The sequence below is a fragment of the Podarcis filfolensis genome (assembly GCF_964270895.1).
Source record: "Podarcis filfolensis genome assembly, chromosome: 7".
Lineage (NCBI taxonomy): Eukaryota > Metazoa > Chordata > Lepidosauria > Squamata > Lacertidae > Podarcis > Podarcis filfolensis.
In genome coordinates this window covers 87,122,849-87,136,712 of record NC_139603.1, presented here as the reverse complement: position 1 = coordinate 87,136,712, position 13,864 = coordinate 87,122,849, and the positions used below count along the sequence as shown (strand labels likewise).

General features: G+C 47.7%; 1 protein-coding gene across 8 annotated transcripts in view; it reads right to left on the bottom strand.

Moving 5' to 3' along the window:
• Nucleotides 1–13,864, bottom strand: part of ADGRB1 (adhesion G protein-coupled receptor B1) — a 390,585-nt gene that overhangs the window by 105,603 nt on the left and 271,118 nt on the right. For all 8 annotated transcript variants that reach the window (XM_083621823.1, XM_083621822.1, XM_083621821.1 and 5 more), the window contains exon 18: nucleotides 5,898–6,054. In XM_083621823.1, coding sequence (XP_083477949.1) covers nucleotides 5,898–6,054 — 157 coding nt within the window. The remainder of the gene's footprint in view (nucleotides 1–5,897; nucleotides 6,055–13,864) is intronic.

Genomic DNA, 13,864 nt, shown 5'->3' with positions numbered 1-13,864 from the left:
CACCCCTTAAAAACGAAAATGCAACTGGATACAATATGCTTACTGTCAAACCCAAAGAGCAAATGAATGAGGACTAGAATACTGACTGCCTTGCTCTCACGCTTGCACAGAGTTATTAGTTCCATTAAATTAGTTCCCTCGTTCCTAACAGCAAATTAACTTCCATCGTTTTTAATAATGGAGCTCACTTTGTGAATATTAAAGTGTCTTTATTGCTGTTCTGTTGCTGCGAAACTGGCCGACAAAAAGATTTGACCATTATTTGACTCCCCAAATAAAATAAAAATAAAAATAACCCCTCCCCCCTTTTTAAAAAATCGGTTTGATAGCCAAACTCATCAAGGAAGGCACACACACACTTGTCCAAAATAACCAGAAATCACTCGCGTTTTGACATGGAACCTACTGTATCTGCCAGTCTCCTCAAAATGCCACAAGCAACTGAGATCCACAAGCAATGCTACCTCCCCAATGAATGTATGCATTATTAAAATATTTCTACACCGTCTCCCATATCAACCCTGTGGTAGTTGACAGCCATAAAAGGCAAACCAAGAAACAAATTTAAAACAGATGGCAATAAGTGCAAATTAAAACCAATCCATAAAAAGGCGCAGTATCGGGAATACCCAACATTCAGGGTTGGTGTGTAATGTATTTTCAGGACTCACTGAAAACTCAACAAGGTAGGTGCCTGCCTTATTCCCAGGGCAAGATGGTTCCATAAACTGGATTCCACAACAGAGAAGGGTCTTGCCCCTGGGCTGGACTTCCACAGCCTGCAACACGATCAATAGGGCCTTATTTTGCGACCTTAATAACTGGTTGAAGGCATTTCTTCATATAACCAGGTCCCAAGCTATTTAGGGCTTTTAAACAACAAAACCTTGAACTCGGTCTGGAAGCTAATGGAAAGCTGGTGCTGCTCTTTCAGCGAAGGTGTTACACTTCAAGGGAGGCTACCCCGTTTAGGAACTTAAATGCTTCCTTTTTGCACAAGCTGCATCTTTGAGACCAACTGTAAGGGCAGTCCCGCAGAGAGTCCATTTACAGTAGCCAGGTTTTGAGCTTTCCAGCACAGGGATCAATCAGATGTCTATGAGAAACCCGCAAGCAGGATTCAAACACCATAGCACTCTCTTTTCCCGTGGCTTCGAGCAACTGCTACTGAGAAGCATTGCTGCCTTTGATCATGGAAGCAGAAACTAGCCATTATGGCTAGTAGCCACTGAGAGCCCTCTCCACCTCCATGAATTTGTCCAATCCTCTTTGAAAGCCATCCAAGTTTGTGGCCATCGCTGCCTCCACGGCTGGTACAAGGAACACACCTAGACTATATATACCTGTGACTTAAGGGAGAACACAACAGACAGAATACCCAATCCCAGGAACAAAGCACCCACAGAGCCTCCAACCAGTTAAAATTCAGCTTCAACTTTTTGACCCTCAAAAATCCCACTGCTGTGTCCAGGCACCACGTTGGCACTTGAATGTCCACAGCTAATTCAGGTGTAACAGAGAGATGGAGCGAGGGTTCCCAAACCATATGAATGACACCATAATCTCAATCTTCTAATGGTCACACCCAATGGCTACATATGCAGTGCTGGAGACAGAATGGAACTCTGAGGCATCACACAACTCAACACCAGTGAAGGTGGTGAAGGTCCTGTGTGAGTGCCTGGAGGCAGTTGGAGGATGGATGGTGGCTAACAGATTGAGGTTGAATCCTGACAAGACAGAAGTACTGTTTTGGGGGGACAGGGTGTGGGTGGGTGTGGGGGACTCCCTGGTCCTGAATGGGGTAACTGTGCCCTTGAAGGACCAGGTGCACAGCCTGGGAGTCATTTTGGACTCACAGCTGTCCATGGGGCACAGGTTAATTCTGTGTCCAGGGCGGCTGTCTATCAGCTCCACCTGGTACGCAGGCTGAGACCCTACCTGCCTGCAGACTGTCTCGCCAGAGTGATGCATGCTCTGGTTATCTCCCACTTGGACTACTGCAATGAGCTCTACGTGGGGCTACCTTTGAAGGTGACCCGGAAACTGCAATTAATCCAGAATGCGGCAGCTAGACTGGTGACTGGGAGTGGCCACTGGGACCACAAAACACCTGTCCTGAGAGATCTGCATTGGATCCCAGTACATTTCCAAGCACAATTCAACGTGTCGGTGCTGAACTTTAAAGCCCTAAACGGCCTCAGTCCTGTATACCTGAAGGTGTGTCTCCACCCCCATCGTTCATCCCAGACACTGAGGTCCAGTGCCGAGGGCCTTCTGGCAGTTCCTTCACTGCGAGAAGTGAGGTTACAAGGAACCAAACAGAGGGCCTTCTCAGTGGTGGCGCCCGCCCTGTGGAACGCCCTCCCTTCAGATGTGAAGGAAATAAGCAGCTATATTATCTTTAAAAGACATCTGAAGGCAGCCCCGTTTAGGGAAGTTTTTAATATTTAATGCTGTATTCTTTTTAACATTCAATTGGAAGCTACCCAGAGTGGCTGTGGAAACTCAGCCAGATGGGCAGGGTATAAATAATAAATTATTATATTATTATTATTATTAACAGCCAGGGTGTCTAGCTACACCGATCCAACGCTCTCCCTTGAACTGACCCTGAATGTAGGAGCAGAACCACAGAACTACCGTGGCCCTCAGTTCCAAGCCACAGAGACAGCCTGTCAGGACGCCCTGGTTGAGGGCATCAAAAGCTGCTAAGAGATCAAGCAAGAACAACAGGGTCACACTGACAGAATCACAAAATTGTAGATTATTGTAGACCCCAAGGGTCATCGAGTCCAACCCCCTGTAATACAGGAATCACAACTAAAGTAGCCCTGACATGTGGCCATCCACTCTTCCCAAGAAAGTGCATCTATGTATGAACACATGTGATGGACATGGCTGCCAACAAAACTTGCGCATACTTCCTCTTCACATGCGACGTTTGCAAGTTTGAACTTCCAATAACTGTTTTAAGAGAATACCTATAAAATACATAATGCGTGAATCAATCCCGCACCTGCATTAGAGAAAGATGCCCTTCTCCAGGGACTTCTCAGTGTGATTCCTAATGGGATGTTGTTCTTTGGTCAAGAGACTCTTAATATGTCCACCTTTGAGATGTGCTTAGTTGTTTTGGGTAAAGTGGGTAAGTGAAGCGGATGACCAAAGGGAGAATAGATGGCATGGATTTGGGAGAGTTTGTGAGGTCCTGTGCTGAACTAAAACTTCTGAAATGGGAATAGATGCAATTCTAAGATGTACTGAAAGAGGAGTTCTAGACTGCATTCAGATACAGTATAAGAATAAACTATGGAAACAAGTTACAGTGAGTCTTAGCTCATGTGTTCAGCCTACTTTCTCCTTCTTAAACACAGCCACAAGGAGATAAGAAACTTTCACTTCCAATAGTGTTTGACCAAAGTTTAGTGTTACATCCCGACCCTGAACTTTAGTTCAACTATGGTTTGTTTTCTCTTATTCAAATCAATACAACAAGAATAATAGAAGTACTGAAAAGCAGCCCAGTATAGTGAGTAATATTAAGTACTTAAGAGCATCAGGAAAGCCAAATTTCTCACTGCACTGTGCAGAGGAAGTTCTAGGTGGCTCAATTTGTTGTATATGAGATAAAATCCCACCAAACAGCACAAAACTTTTCAAAGTCCTCCAAACCTTTGGCAACATCCAATTTATGAGGGGTTTTTTTACTGACTGGCCACAGTTTAGGGTTACATTCAGACCCTGAAATTTGGTTTGTTGATGCAAGCCAGTTTCATAAACCCAAATTGGACGTTTGCTTGTTTTAACAGGCCATAGTTGAGACTAACTAGGGTTTGTGGTTAATCAAAAAGCAAAAGTTTGCAATATTCTCACAGTGGGGGGAGGGGGAGCATGCAAGACTGATGCCTCATGTCCAAACACAGCTACCGTGGAAGAAGGGGCAAAGGAATGTAAAGAAGAACGAAAGCATACGTCTTAAACTGTCCGTATAGGACAGAGAATCTGGGTTCAATTGTACAAACCTCCAACTTGCTCTTACAATTGCTATCTACCTATTCAAGAAGAGAAAAAATAGAGAGGAGCAGTTAAGGCAGTGGTTCTCAACCTGTGGGTCCCCAGATGTTGTTGGACTACAACTCCCATCATCCCTGAGCTCTGGCCTTTCTAGCTAGGGGTGATGGGAGTTGTAGTCCAACAACATCTGGGGACCCACAGGTTGAGAAAAGCTGAGTTAAGGTGAAGGAGAGCATTTTCACTTTTCTCACCTGGCTACAGAGCAAAAACTGGGGGAGGAAGCGAGACGGTCACCATTGTTTCCTGCACAGACACAACACGAGAAATGCTGCTGTCCTCAAAACTTAAATTCCTAGAGCACCTAATCCCACAATGCAAGGCCCGGACTTTTGGGAAGGGGTTAGGCTTTGGGCCTGCCATGGACTCAGGCAGGCACAGACAACACTGTATCTTTAAAGCCACTTCAGTGCAGATGTTTCCATGGCAACTAGTGGACCAAATACATTAGTGTTTCTAATAATAAACCAAACCTTCATCTCGGGAAACCTGCCTTCCCCAGTGCCCCCTCTCCTCCCCTCGCCCCCATCTCTCCTCACTACCTTTTAGATTTTCCCCTCCCTCTCCCGCAATGAGCCGCTCTTCGCAAAGTGAGGGAGGAGGAAGGAGAGAACGGCCCAACGGGCCTCGCAAGACCTGAAGCTCAAGATGATGGTCACCGAGAGCATCGTGGGATTGGTCCTCAATGGGAGCAGTTCACCTAGGGACCCGGAACAGGGTGAAAGTCAACTGAAAGACTGCAAAAAGGGGGTTGGACCTGAGAGAAAACAAATCAAATAAAGGCATCTTTCCTTGCTTTCCTGTTTTACAAAGTCCTAGCAAAACTCATAAACGCCAATAATTCATGCCCTGACCAGGCGGTCCTCCTCCACGACAGCCTAGTTTTGATAACAAAGAAGCCACCATCACCTTCTCCCTCTTTACTTGTGCAAGAGCACGCGAGGCAAATCCTTTGACAAGTGCCAATACACCCTTTTGACCCCATTTTGAGGCGCTGCTAAGAAGGCATCAAAGTAACTGGAGACAAAGCTGCCGTGACGCTCCGAAATCACAAAAGAATGTCCCCAAGAGGCATCCCAGAGGGTTTGAGGAGCCAGGGAAAGAGCAAAAGGTGCCAGGAAGATTCCTGAAAAGGATCGACCAACAATACTATATGAATCCATAGTGGAAGGCCTGAGATTCAGAAGCATCCAAAGTCACAGATCTCCTCGCTCCAGAACCCATTCACTCACTCGCTCATCAAGCCTCTCCCATCTCTCTCTAACAGTCCAGGCAACCGGCCGAAAACTGCAGGTGACATAAGTGGGGAAGGGGGTCAGTTAGGGGTACCCAGTAGCCAGCATTGATGGAGGGGAGAAAAAGAAGGAGGATGTTTTCAGGCAGCTAAAGACAATGGTGACATTTCAATGCTGCAATGATCTTGAACCAGATATTTTATTGTTGTTATTTAGGTCACAGATTCTCAAAGACACATGTCAGTCGCTTTCTGACAATGGTGATGCTTATTGCAATGTGCGCGCACACACACACATGCACAAGCAAACACACATGCAATAGCCTTGCCATGCACACCCAGACAGAGAGACTCACACGCGAGTGCGCACACCCAGCCTTGCACGGCACTGCCTGTCACACTGAAATGTCATCCGCTGGACCATTCCCTTTGCTTCTCTCTCTCTCTCTCTCTCTCTCTCTCTCTCTCTCTCTCTCTCTCTCTCTCTCTCTCCCCGCCTCCTTCTCGACACACACACACACACACACACACACACAAATGCCAAGACTTCATTTCTTTGGATGCCGCACAGCCGGTGAGGCACACTTACCATTTCGGCACTCAGCTGGGCTAAGATGGCGAAGGTGGAGATTCTGTCACACAGGCATTTAGTTCGGAAAGGATCGACCGGGACTGTTCGGCAGCCACGCCAGGACCAGGCGCCAAGCTGAGACGAAGAGGAGGAGGAGGAGGAGGAGGAGGAGGGTCTGTGAAGGGAGGGGGAGGGGAGCCCAGTGCAGAGGGAGAGAGCAAGAGAGAGGCAGAGAGGGAGGGAGAGAAAGACAGGCACACACACAGAGGGAGAGAGAGGGAGAGACAGGAGGGAGAAAAAGAAAAACAGGCATCACTAACAAATTGCCAGAGGGAGAGAGAGAGAGAGATAAAAAAAAAAAAACCAGGACAGCAGCAGCAGCCAACCCCCACGTGGCCCTCCTCCCCATACGACACCCCTCCAGTGACACATACCAGTGCCTTCCCACACACCTGGGACATCACTCGTGGCTTCATCAGCGCAACCCCATGTGCCAAACTTCCCCCCTGCTGAGGCATGACTCGTGATCCCCCCCTCCTTTGAAAGATGCACCCACCCACTCCCAAATAGCCTCTGATCCATAATGCTCTCCCTATATGGCCCTCTGTGGCTGAACTCGCCTCAATGGCTCAGGACTTCCTCTTCTTTGCAATGACTGCCCCATCACTCACACGGAGTGGACGTCACAGCAGAGGAGATGGGCCACAATCTCCCCACATGCTCATCGGTGATACACATGGACAGCCCTTCCATGCGCCCATAGCATCACCAGCTGGCATGCTCAATTTTCACTTTATTTCCCCCAAAAGGGATGGCTTGCTTCCTTACCAAACTCAATCCAACTGAAGACCTTCACTGGTGTGCATATACCTGCCTTCCAGCTGACCAGGACACCTCTCACGTTCTGCGCCACCAGCAGCAACAACAACAACACCATGCTGCACTTTCACGAAGACTCTTGGTGTCAAAACAACCTGAAACTCAGCACCAAGCAGACGGCTGCTCTCTCTCCCACTACCCCAAGCCGGCACGCGCCGGCACACACGCGGCCTTTCCATGCTCACACACCCTCAGCCACAGCTGTCCACACACCCACAACTATTCTACATTGAAAAGATGCTGCAGGGAGAGAAAAAATTGCAAGGTGCGCAGTGGGGAAATGGACTTTGCTGCTCAGTTTTGCTGCTCAGCTTTGGAATTTGCAGCCAACCCTGCTTTTCTGCTAAGCAGGAGATGTGCTCGTCTTGAAAATACCTGTTGGACTTATTTGCACATTACATTTGTGGGTGCGCATTTCAAATCCACCAGGCCCACATTCACACCAGGCATTTGAAGCTTTGAACTGTCATGGCGTGTCCCCAACCAAAGACTCCTGTGAGCTGTAGATTCTTAAAGGACGCTGGTAATTTTTAGGAGATCCCTATTCCCCTCCAAGAGCTACAATTCCCAGAACAGTTTAACGGTCAGTCCCACTTCATAGGGAACTCTGTGAATTGTAGTTCTGTAAGGGGGACATGGCATCTCTTCACAGCTCTTGCCACCTTAACAAATGGCAGCTCCCAGAATTCTTTGGGGGATGCCAGGACTCTTCACAGTGCCTTAACTGCAGGGTGAGAATGTGGTTCAAGAGCACATCTAATAATTGGACTGTGTGACATGGCCTTCACCCTTAAATATCCCTAACCTTTCCCTAAGGGGTTAATTTCTTGGCGGGGAAGGGAAAGGGGTTCTCCACCCCCATCGTTCTACCCAGACACTGAGGTCCAGCGCCGAGGGCCTTCTGGCGGTTCCCTCACTGCGAGAAGCCAAGTTACAGGGAACCAGGCAGGGGGCCTTCTCGGTGGTGGCACCCACCCTGTGGAACACCCTCCCTCCAGATGTCAAGGAGAAAAACAACTGCCAGGCATTTAGAAGACATCTGAAGGTAGCCCTGTTTAGGGAAGCTTTTAATGTTTGATGCATTACTGTATTTTAATATTTTGTTAGAAGCCGCCCAGAGTGGCAGGGGAAGCCCAGCTAGATGGGCGGGGCATAAATAATAAATTATTATTATTATTATATTATCATCATCATCATCATCATCATCATCATCATCATCATCATAGCACATCCTGAATCTCAAGAAATGTACACCAAAGAATAACTTCCTTATATGGGACTCTTAACTTCATCACCATCATGCATAGCTTGCCATGCAGAATGTTCCTTCCAAGACATATTGCCAAAGTTTCTCTTGATGAGAGCCAGTGTGGTGTAGTGGTTAAGAGCGGTAGTCTCATAACCTGGGGAACTGGGTTCGCGTCTCCGCTCCTCCACATGCAGCTGCTGGGTGACCTTGGGCTAGTCACACTTCTTTGAAGTCTCTCAGCCCCACTCACCTCACAGAGTGTTTGTTGTGGGGGAGGAAGGGAAAGGAGAATGTTAGCCGCTTTGAGACTCCTTAGGGTAGTGATAAAGCAGGATATCAAATCCAAACTCTTCTTCTTCTTCTTCTGCTGCTGCTGCTGCTGCTGCTTCCCGAACTCTCCAAGCTCCAATGGGAGACTTCCAAAGTCCTACAGAGTCTTCCCCACATGGCATGTTCTGGGCTGCATAGCTCTCATATGGATGCAGATGCAGAAAACCTCCTTCATTTCCCCCAGAGTTTTGCTTTTCCGCCTCTGCTGTCACAGAACTGCATTTCCATGATGTATAGCGCCAGCTTTCACACTTCCTACTTTCAGGGAACCAGGGCTGAGCTGAAATCTATCAGAAGACTTTCATTCTCCCGACCTTTTCTTTTTCCTCCCTCCATTTATTTTGTGATGGACCTAACTTTCTTCTCACGTTGCTAGACTTTGTGGAGGATGAAGAATGGTGGCTGGAGTGCCATTCAAAACATGTTTAGGGGGAAAAGGAAATAAGCTATGGAAACTATGGAACTTGCTCCCATGGGGGACAGTGATGGTCACTAACTTAGATGGCTTTAGAAGAGGATTAGGCAGATTTATGGAGGAGAGGGCTATTGATGGTTCCTTGCCATGATGGCAATGCTCTGTCTGTACAGTTGGAGGCAGTAGTTTTTCCAAATACTGGTTGCTGGAAACCACAGGAGGGAAGACAGCTCTTGCGTTCAAATCCTGATTGTGGGTTTCCCATTGGGGCAGCTGGTTGGCCAATGTGAGAACGGGGGACGAGATGGGCCGTTGGCCTGATCCAGCAGCCTCTTCTTATGCTCTTAAGTTCTTAAGCTGTGCTCCTGCCACTTTAACGATGAGCTCCACCATCGTGAAATTCATGGAGGGTTATCCTCCCTCTGGCGGGGGTGGGGGGGAGCTTTCTCCCAATTTCTCTCCCTGCAAATATGCTGGAAAATTTCCACAGGCTGTTTGCGCTACAGGGGACCTTTTCCTAATTCCACGTGGTCTGCTGAGCACTAAGGCACCCCTAAGCACCTGCCATGCTATCATGCATAGGAAACTGTCAGAACATTGGTCCAATTAGCTCATTACTGCCCACACCGATTGGCAGAGGCTCTCCGGGATTTCAGGCAGGGGGCAACATCTGGAGAAGGTGGGGATTGAACCTGGCACCTTCTGGGTGCAAAGCAGGTGCAAAGTTACAAGAAAGGAGATTCCGACTAAACATTCAGAAAAGCCACTTCTGCCCTGCAGAGGAGGCGGGGTTGTGGGCGTCATGCCCAACCCCCCAGTAACTGGGGGAATCCCCGGCCGTGTCACCCCTTCGCCAGCCAATCAGCTAGCTCTGGGGGCATGGCCTGCCCTATTTAAGGCAGGAGCGGCCGGGAATCTCCCTCTTTTGCCACCTACCAGCTGTTCCTGCTTTCCCCACCCTCCCGCCCTATAAGATTTTCATTCCTTGACCTTGCTATGGACCTTGGTTGGTCGCCATTGAGGGGCCTGGTAGGAATTTTTCCACTTGGCAAATTGGCATCAGCCACTTGGTTTTTGCCTACCTCGTAGCAAATCGTCACAACTTTCTTTGTATTGGCAGTTAGGCATTGGTATTGCTCTGTAGATGGAAGAGGGGAGGAAGCGCCATCACCTGCCCCACATATTGAAGGGTAGTCCGATCAAGGATTCTGGGGTGTGTGGTCCTGTCCAAAGCCTAAGGAGGTGAGGACCTAAGGTACACCCCCTAGCGGTGACCCCGGGGGAGTTCCTAGTTGATGTGCATCAGCAGGACTCCTACTGGTGGTTAACCTTTCCCGGACTTCCTAGTGGACGGGCTCTAGATCAGATAAGTCAGATATAGTCGGTTAGGACCAATGCCTAAGCCAATACCACTCATCACCTGTAACCAATAAAGTTGTGGCCTTATTTAGCCCATTAACCTTAACAATTGTGTCATGTGTCTTTATTTCCACCGGTGGGGGGGGGGGGCGGGAACTCGCCACACAAAACTTTCTGACAGTAAGAGCTGTCAGCAGTAGAACAGACTCCTATGAGGGGTGGCGGACTCTCCTTCCTTAGAGGTTTTCAAATAGTGGTTGGATGGCCATCTGTCATGGATCCTTTAGCTGAGATTCCTGCATTGCAGGGGGTTGGACTAGATGACCCTTTGGGTCCCTTCCAGCTCTAAGATTCTATGATCTACCAGTGAGCTCTGCACATTGCAGAGGATCGTGGGGCAAATTTTGGATGCTCAGTTAATCTCTTGAGTCTCACAGGTTCCCCATGTGACTTAGGTCCTCATCAAATGGGCTGACAGGAGACCCACGAGTTCATCCTTGGTAGGTTTTGTGAAAAACTGCTCCCCCTCCCCAACAATTTGAATGAGGCCCATGACACCGACTTTCCATGTTTCTGTCCTGAATTTTCTATCCCTTGCTGCTATTTGCCTAAGCAGCCTCAGAACCCGGCCTTAATCCAAAAGGATGGCCACCACCTCAGATGCCTTCATAAGAGGAACAGACACATTCTTCATGGAGGACGGGGCTATCACTGACTACATGAGACTATGGCTATGCTCTGCCTCCATTGCTAGAGATAGGCAGGAAGAGTGATGATGCGCTCACATCCTTTTTGCGAGTTTTCCATGGGGAAATCTGATTGACTAGGATGCTCAATTAGATTGACCTTTGCCCTGACCCAGCATCTGAGCTTTTTCATTTCCTTATGATCCCACCCAGGGGCATTTTGCCTTTGAGATGAACCCCACGATCGTGGAACCCCTGCAGTCTGCTCTAATTTGGCTTCAGAAGAGACCCCCAGGCACACTCCACAGTTCTGCACAGTGGTAGAGATGTCTAATGGAGATGCAATCGAGAGAAGTTTGCCCTCTGTTCTTGAACTTCTTATCTCCGATTCCCCAATAAGCTTCTCGGAAACCAGAGCAGTTCCCAGAAAACCATTTCACGAACACCAGCATGTGCAAAGATTATGAGAACCAGCCTAGGCAAGGACTACCCTGTCCCTGTTCCCCTCACAGAGCTGTTTAGCAAACAATCCCTCACCCAGCATGGGCCCTTCCAGCTGAAGGGCAGAGATTTAGAAGACAAAGCTTCCAAAAAGAAGGACAGGCCTCTATAAACAGACAGTGAAATATATGTTTGTGCAGTTGTGTTGCTCTTATGCAATATAAGGTGCATTGAATCTAACTTCAGAAGGGAGAAGATCAGGTCCTTTCCCCCCAGAAAGCTTAAGGTTTAATAGAGATCTGGATCCACACAATACATTTAAAGCAGCAGTCCTAGCTTCCCCCAAAGAATCCTGGGAAATGTAGTTTGTTGAGGGTGCCAAAAGCTGTTAGGAGACCTGAAATGTACTAAGAATCAAGTGTGAATTTCATGCTCTTTATTCAGCTCATAGTAGTGAGGAATGGAAGTTCCCCCGAAATGTCTGCTTTATATACATTATTTACATAATGGGCCCCACGTGATTAGCTAATTATGGGATTCTCCTGTAGGCCAATCAGGTTTTTGATTCACTTCCACCTGGAGTTGGATTGGGTGGCTTCTGCGGTCCAATCAGACCTCTGTATTCTGAATCCTATTGTTCTAGGGCCAATCAGACTGCTGTATTCTGAATCCTATTGTTCTAGGGCCAATCAGACTGCTGTATTCTGAATCCTATTGTTCTAGGGCCAATCAGACTGCAGCATTCTGGATCCTATTGTTCTAGGGCCAATCAGACTGCTGCATTCTGCATCCTATTATTCTAGGACCAATCAGACTGCTGCCTTTTGGATTCTATTCAACTCAGTACATAACAAGACCCCTGCTCCCTTCACAGAGTTACACTTCTCACAGTTCCCTGGGGAAAGGGATTGGCAAGTCAAAGGGCTTTGGGAATTGCAGCTCTGTGGGAGAAATTGGAACCTCCTGACAACTTTCAGCGCCCTTAACATACTACAGCTCCCAGAATCCTTTGAGGCAAGCCACGGCCAGTGCATATCATAGTGCTTTAAGTGTGCAGTGCATATTCAGTTATGGGCTTTGGGAATCTATTGTATGCACATGAGTGTAAGAGAGAGAGAGAGAGAGAGAGAGAGAGAGAGAGAGAGAGAGATATTATTATAGTGGGTAGGATGGCTAATACATTGATAGATGACCTCCCTGGAGGGATCTGATCACATCAGCTAGCTGTGGAGAGCAGGTGAGTCCTAATCATATTCAGCACAGAACATCTACCTGCAGGGTGATGTGGAGGCCTAAGGAGGGACGTGGATAATGAGGTGTGAGAGACCCAGCTCAGTCCATGGTTCAAGAGCTCACCGGGAGGGAGGGGAGTAGTTGAAGCCAATCCTTCAAGCCTTGACATGAGGCCTCATAATCTTTGTAATGTTGTAGAGAGGCCAGGCTAGGAGGGAACACAGCGGTAATTGAAAGCACGAGGTACGTGTTACAGAACCACAAAAATGTAGACTCGAAAGGTACCCCAAGGACCACCTCCCCGTTACCCGTGCAATGCAGATATGGCAGCAAATCAAAATAATAAGGGAGACAAATCAAAATAATAAGGATGTTGGCAAGCTGGAATGTGAGCAGAGGAGAGCAACCAAGACGATCAAGGGTCTGGAAACCAAGCCCTATGAGGAACGGTTGAAGCAGCTGGCTATGTTTAGCCCGGGAAAGAGGAGGCTGTGAGGAGATATGATGGCCATCTTCAAATATTTCAAGGGCTGTCACATGGAAGAGGGAACAAGCTTGTTTTCTCCTGCTGCGGAAGGTAGGACTCAAATCAATGGTTTCAAGTTACAAGAAAGGGGATTCTGACTAAACATCAAGAAAAACTTTCTGATAGTAAGAGCTGTGTAAAGATTTGAACTCAGGTCCTCCAGCCCCAGCACTCCAGACCAATGGATCCTGCATCATGAAAGGGGGTTGAAGCCTAAGAAAAATGCAATGGGAGATAAGTAAACAAACGCTGTGCTTTGTTTGTTTCCCCTGATGTTCTTGGAAGGCCAGGAAGGTGGGAGAGAATCTGTAATCTGATTAGCAGCTATTACTCAATTATCTCTTTAAAAACCAACGAGATGACTATTGATCCAGTTATCCCGGGCATGGAAGCAAATGGAGACTGGCAGAGAGAATCGTCCACGGAGGGACTTCTCCATTTCAAAGCATCCTGTTTTCACAATCACACCAAAAGGAACTCCTGACCTGTGTAGAGAACATGAGAATTGGTTGATTTGAAAGCAAAAATTGTGTTAGCAAAGAGCTGGAGGAGAGGGAGTGTTGGCAGAGGCTGACCAGGCCTTCTCCCATCTGTGTTTCCAAAGCTAATGGCTTCTAACTGAACCAAAGCTTTGCGAAGAGGACAAGATTAGTGAACCATCCGCCAATTAGCCGCTGGGCGGTGGGGGGGGAGAAAGCTCATATTACAGCTTTCAGTCTGAAGCCTTAATTAACAACAAAAGCATTCCATGGCACCTAGAAATCCATATCACCATCAAAATAAAACATATGGCTCACTAAACACCCAGAAGATTATCTGGGGTGAGAGAGAGAGGGGAGATTACCAGTCCCAGACATAATAACTACA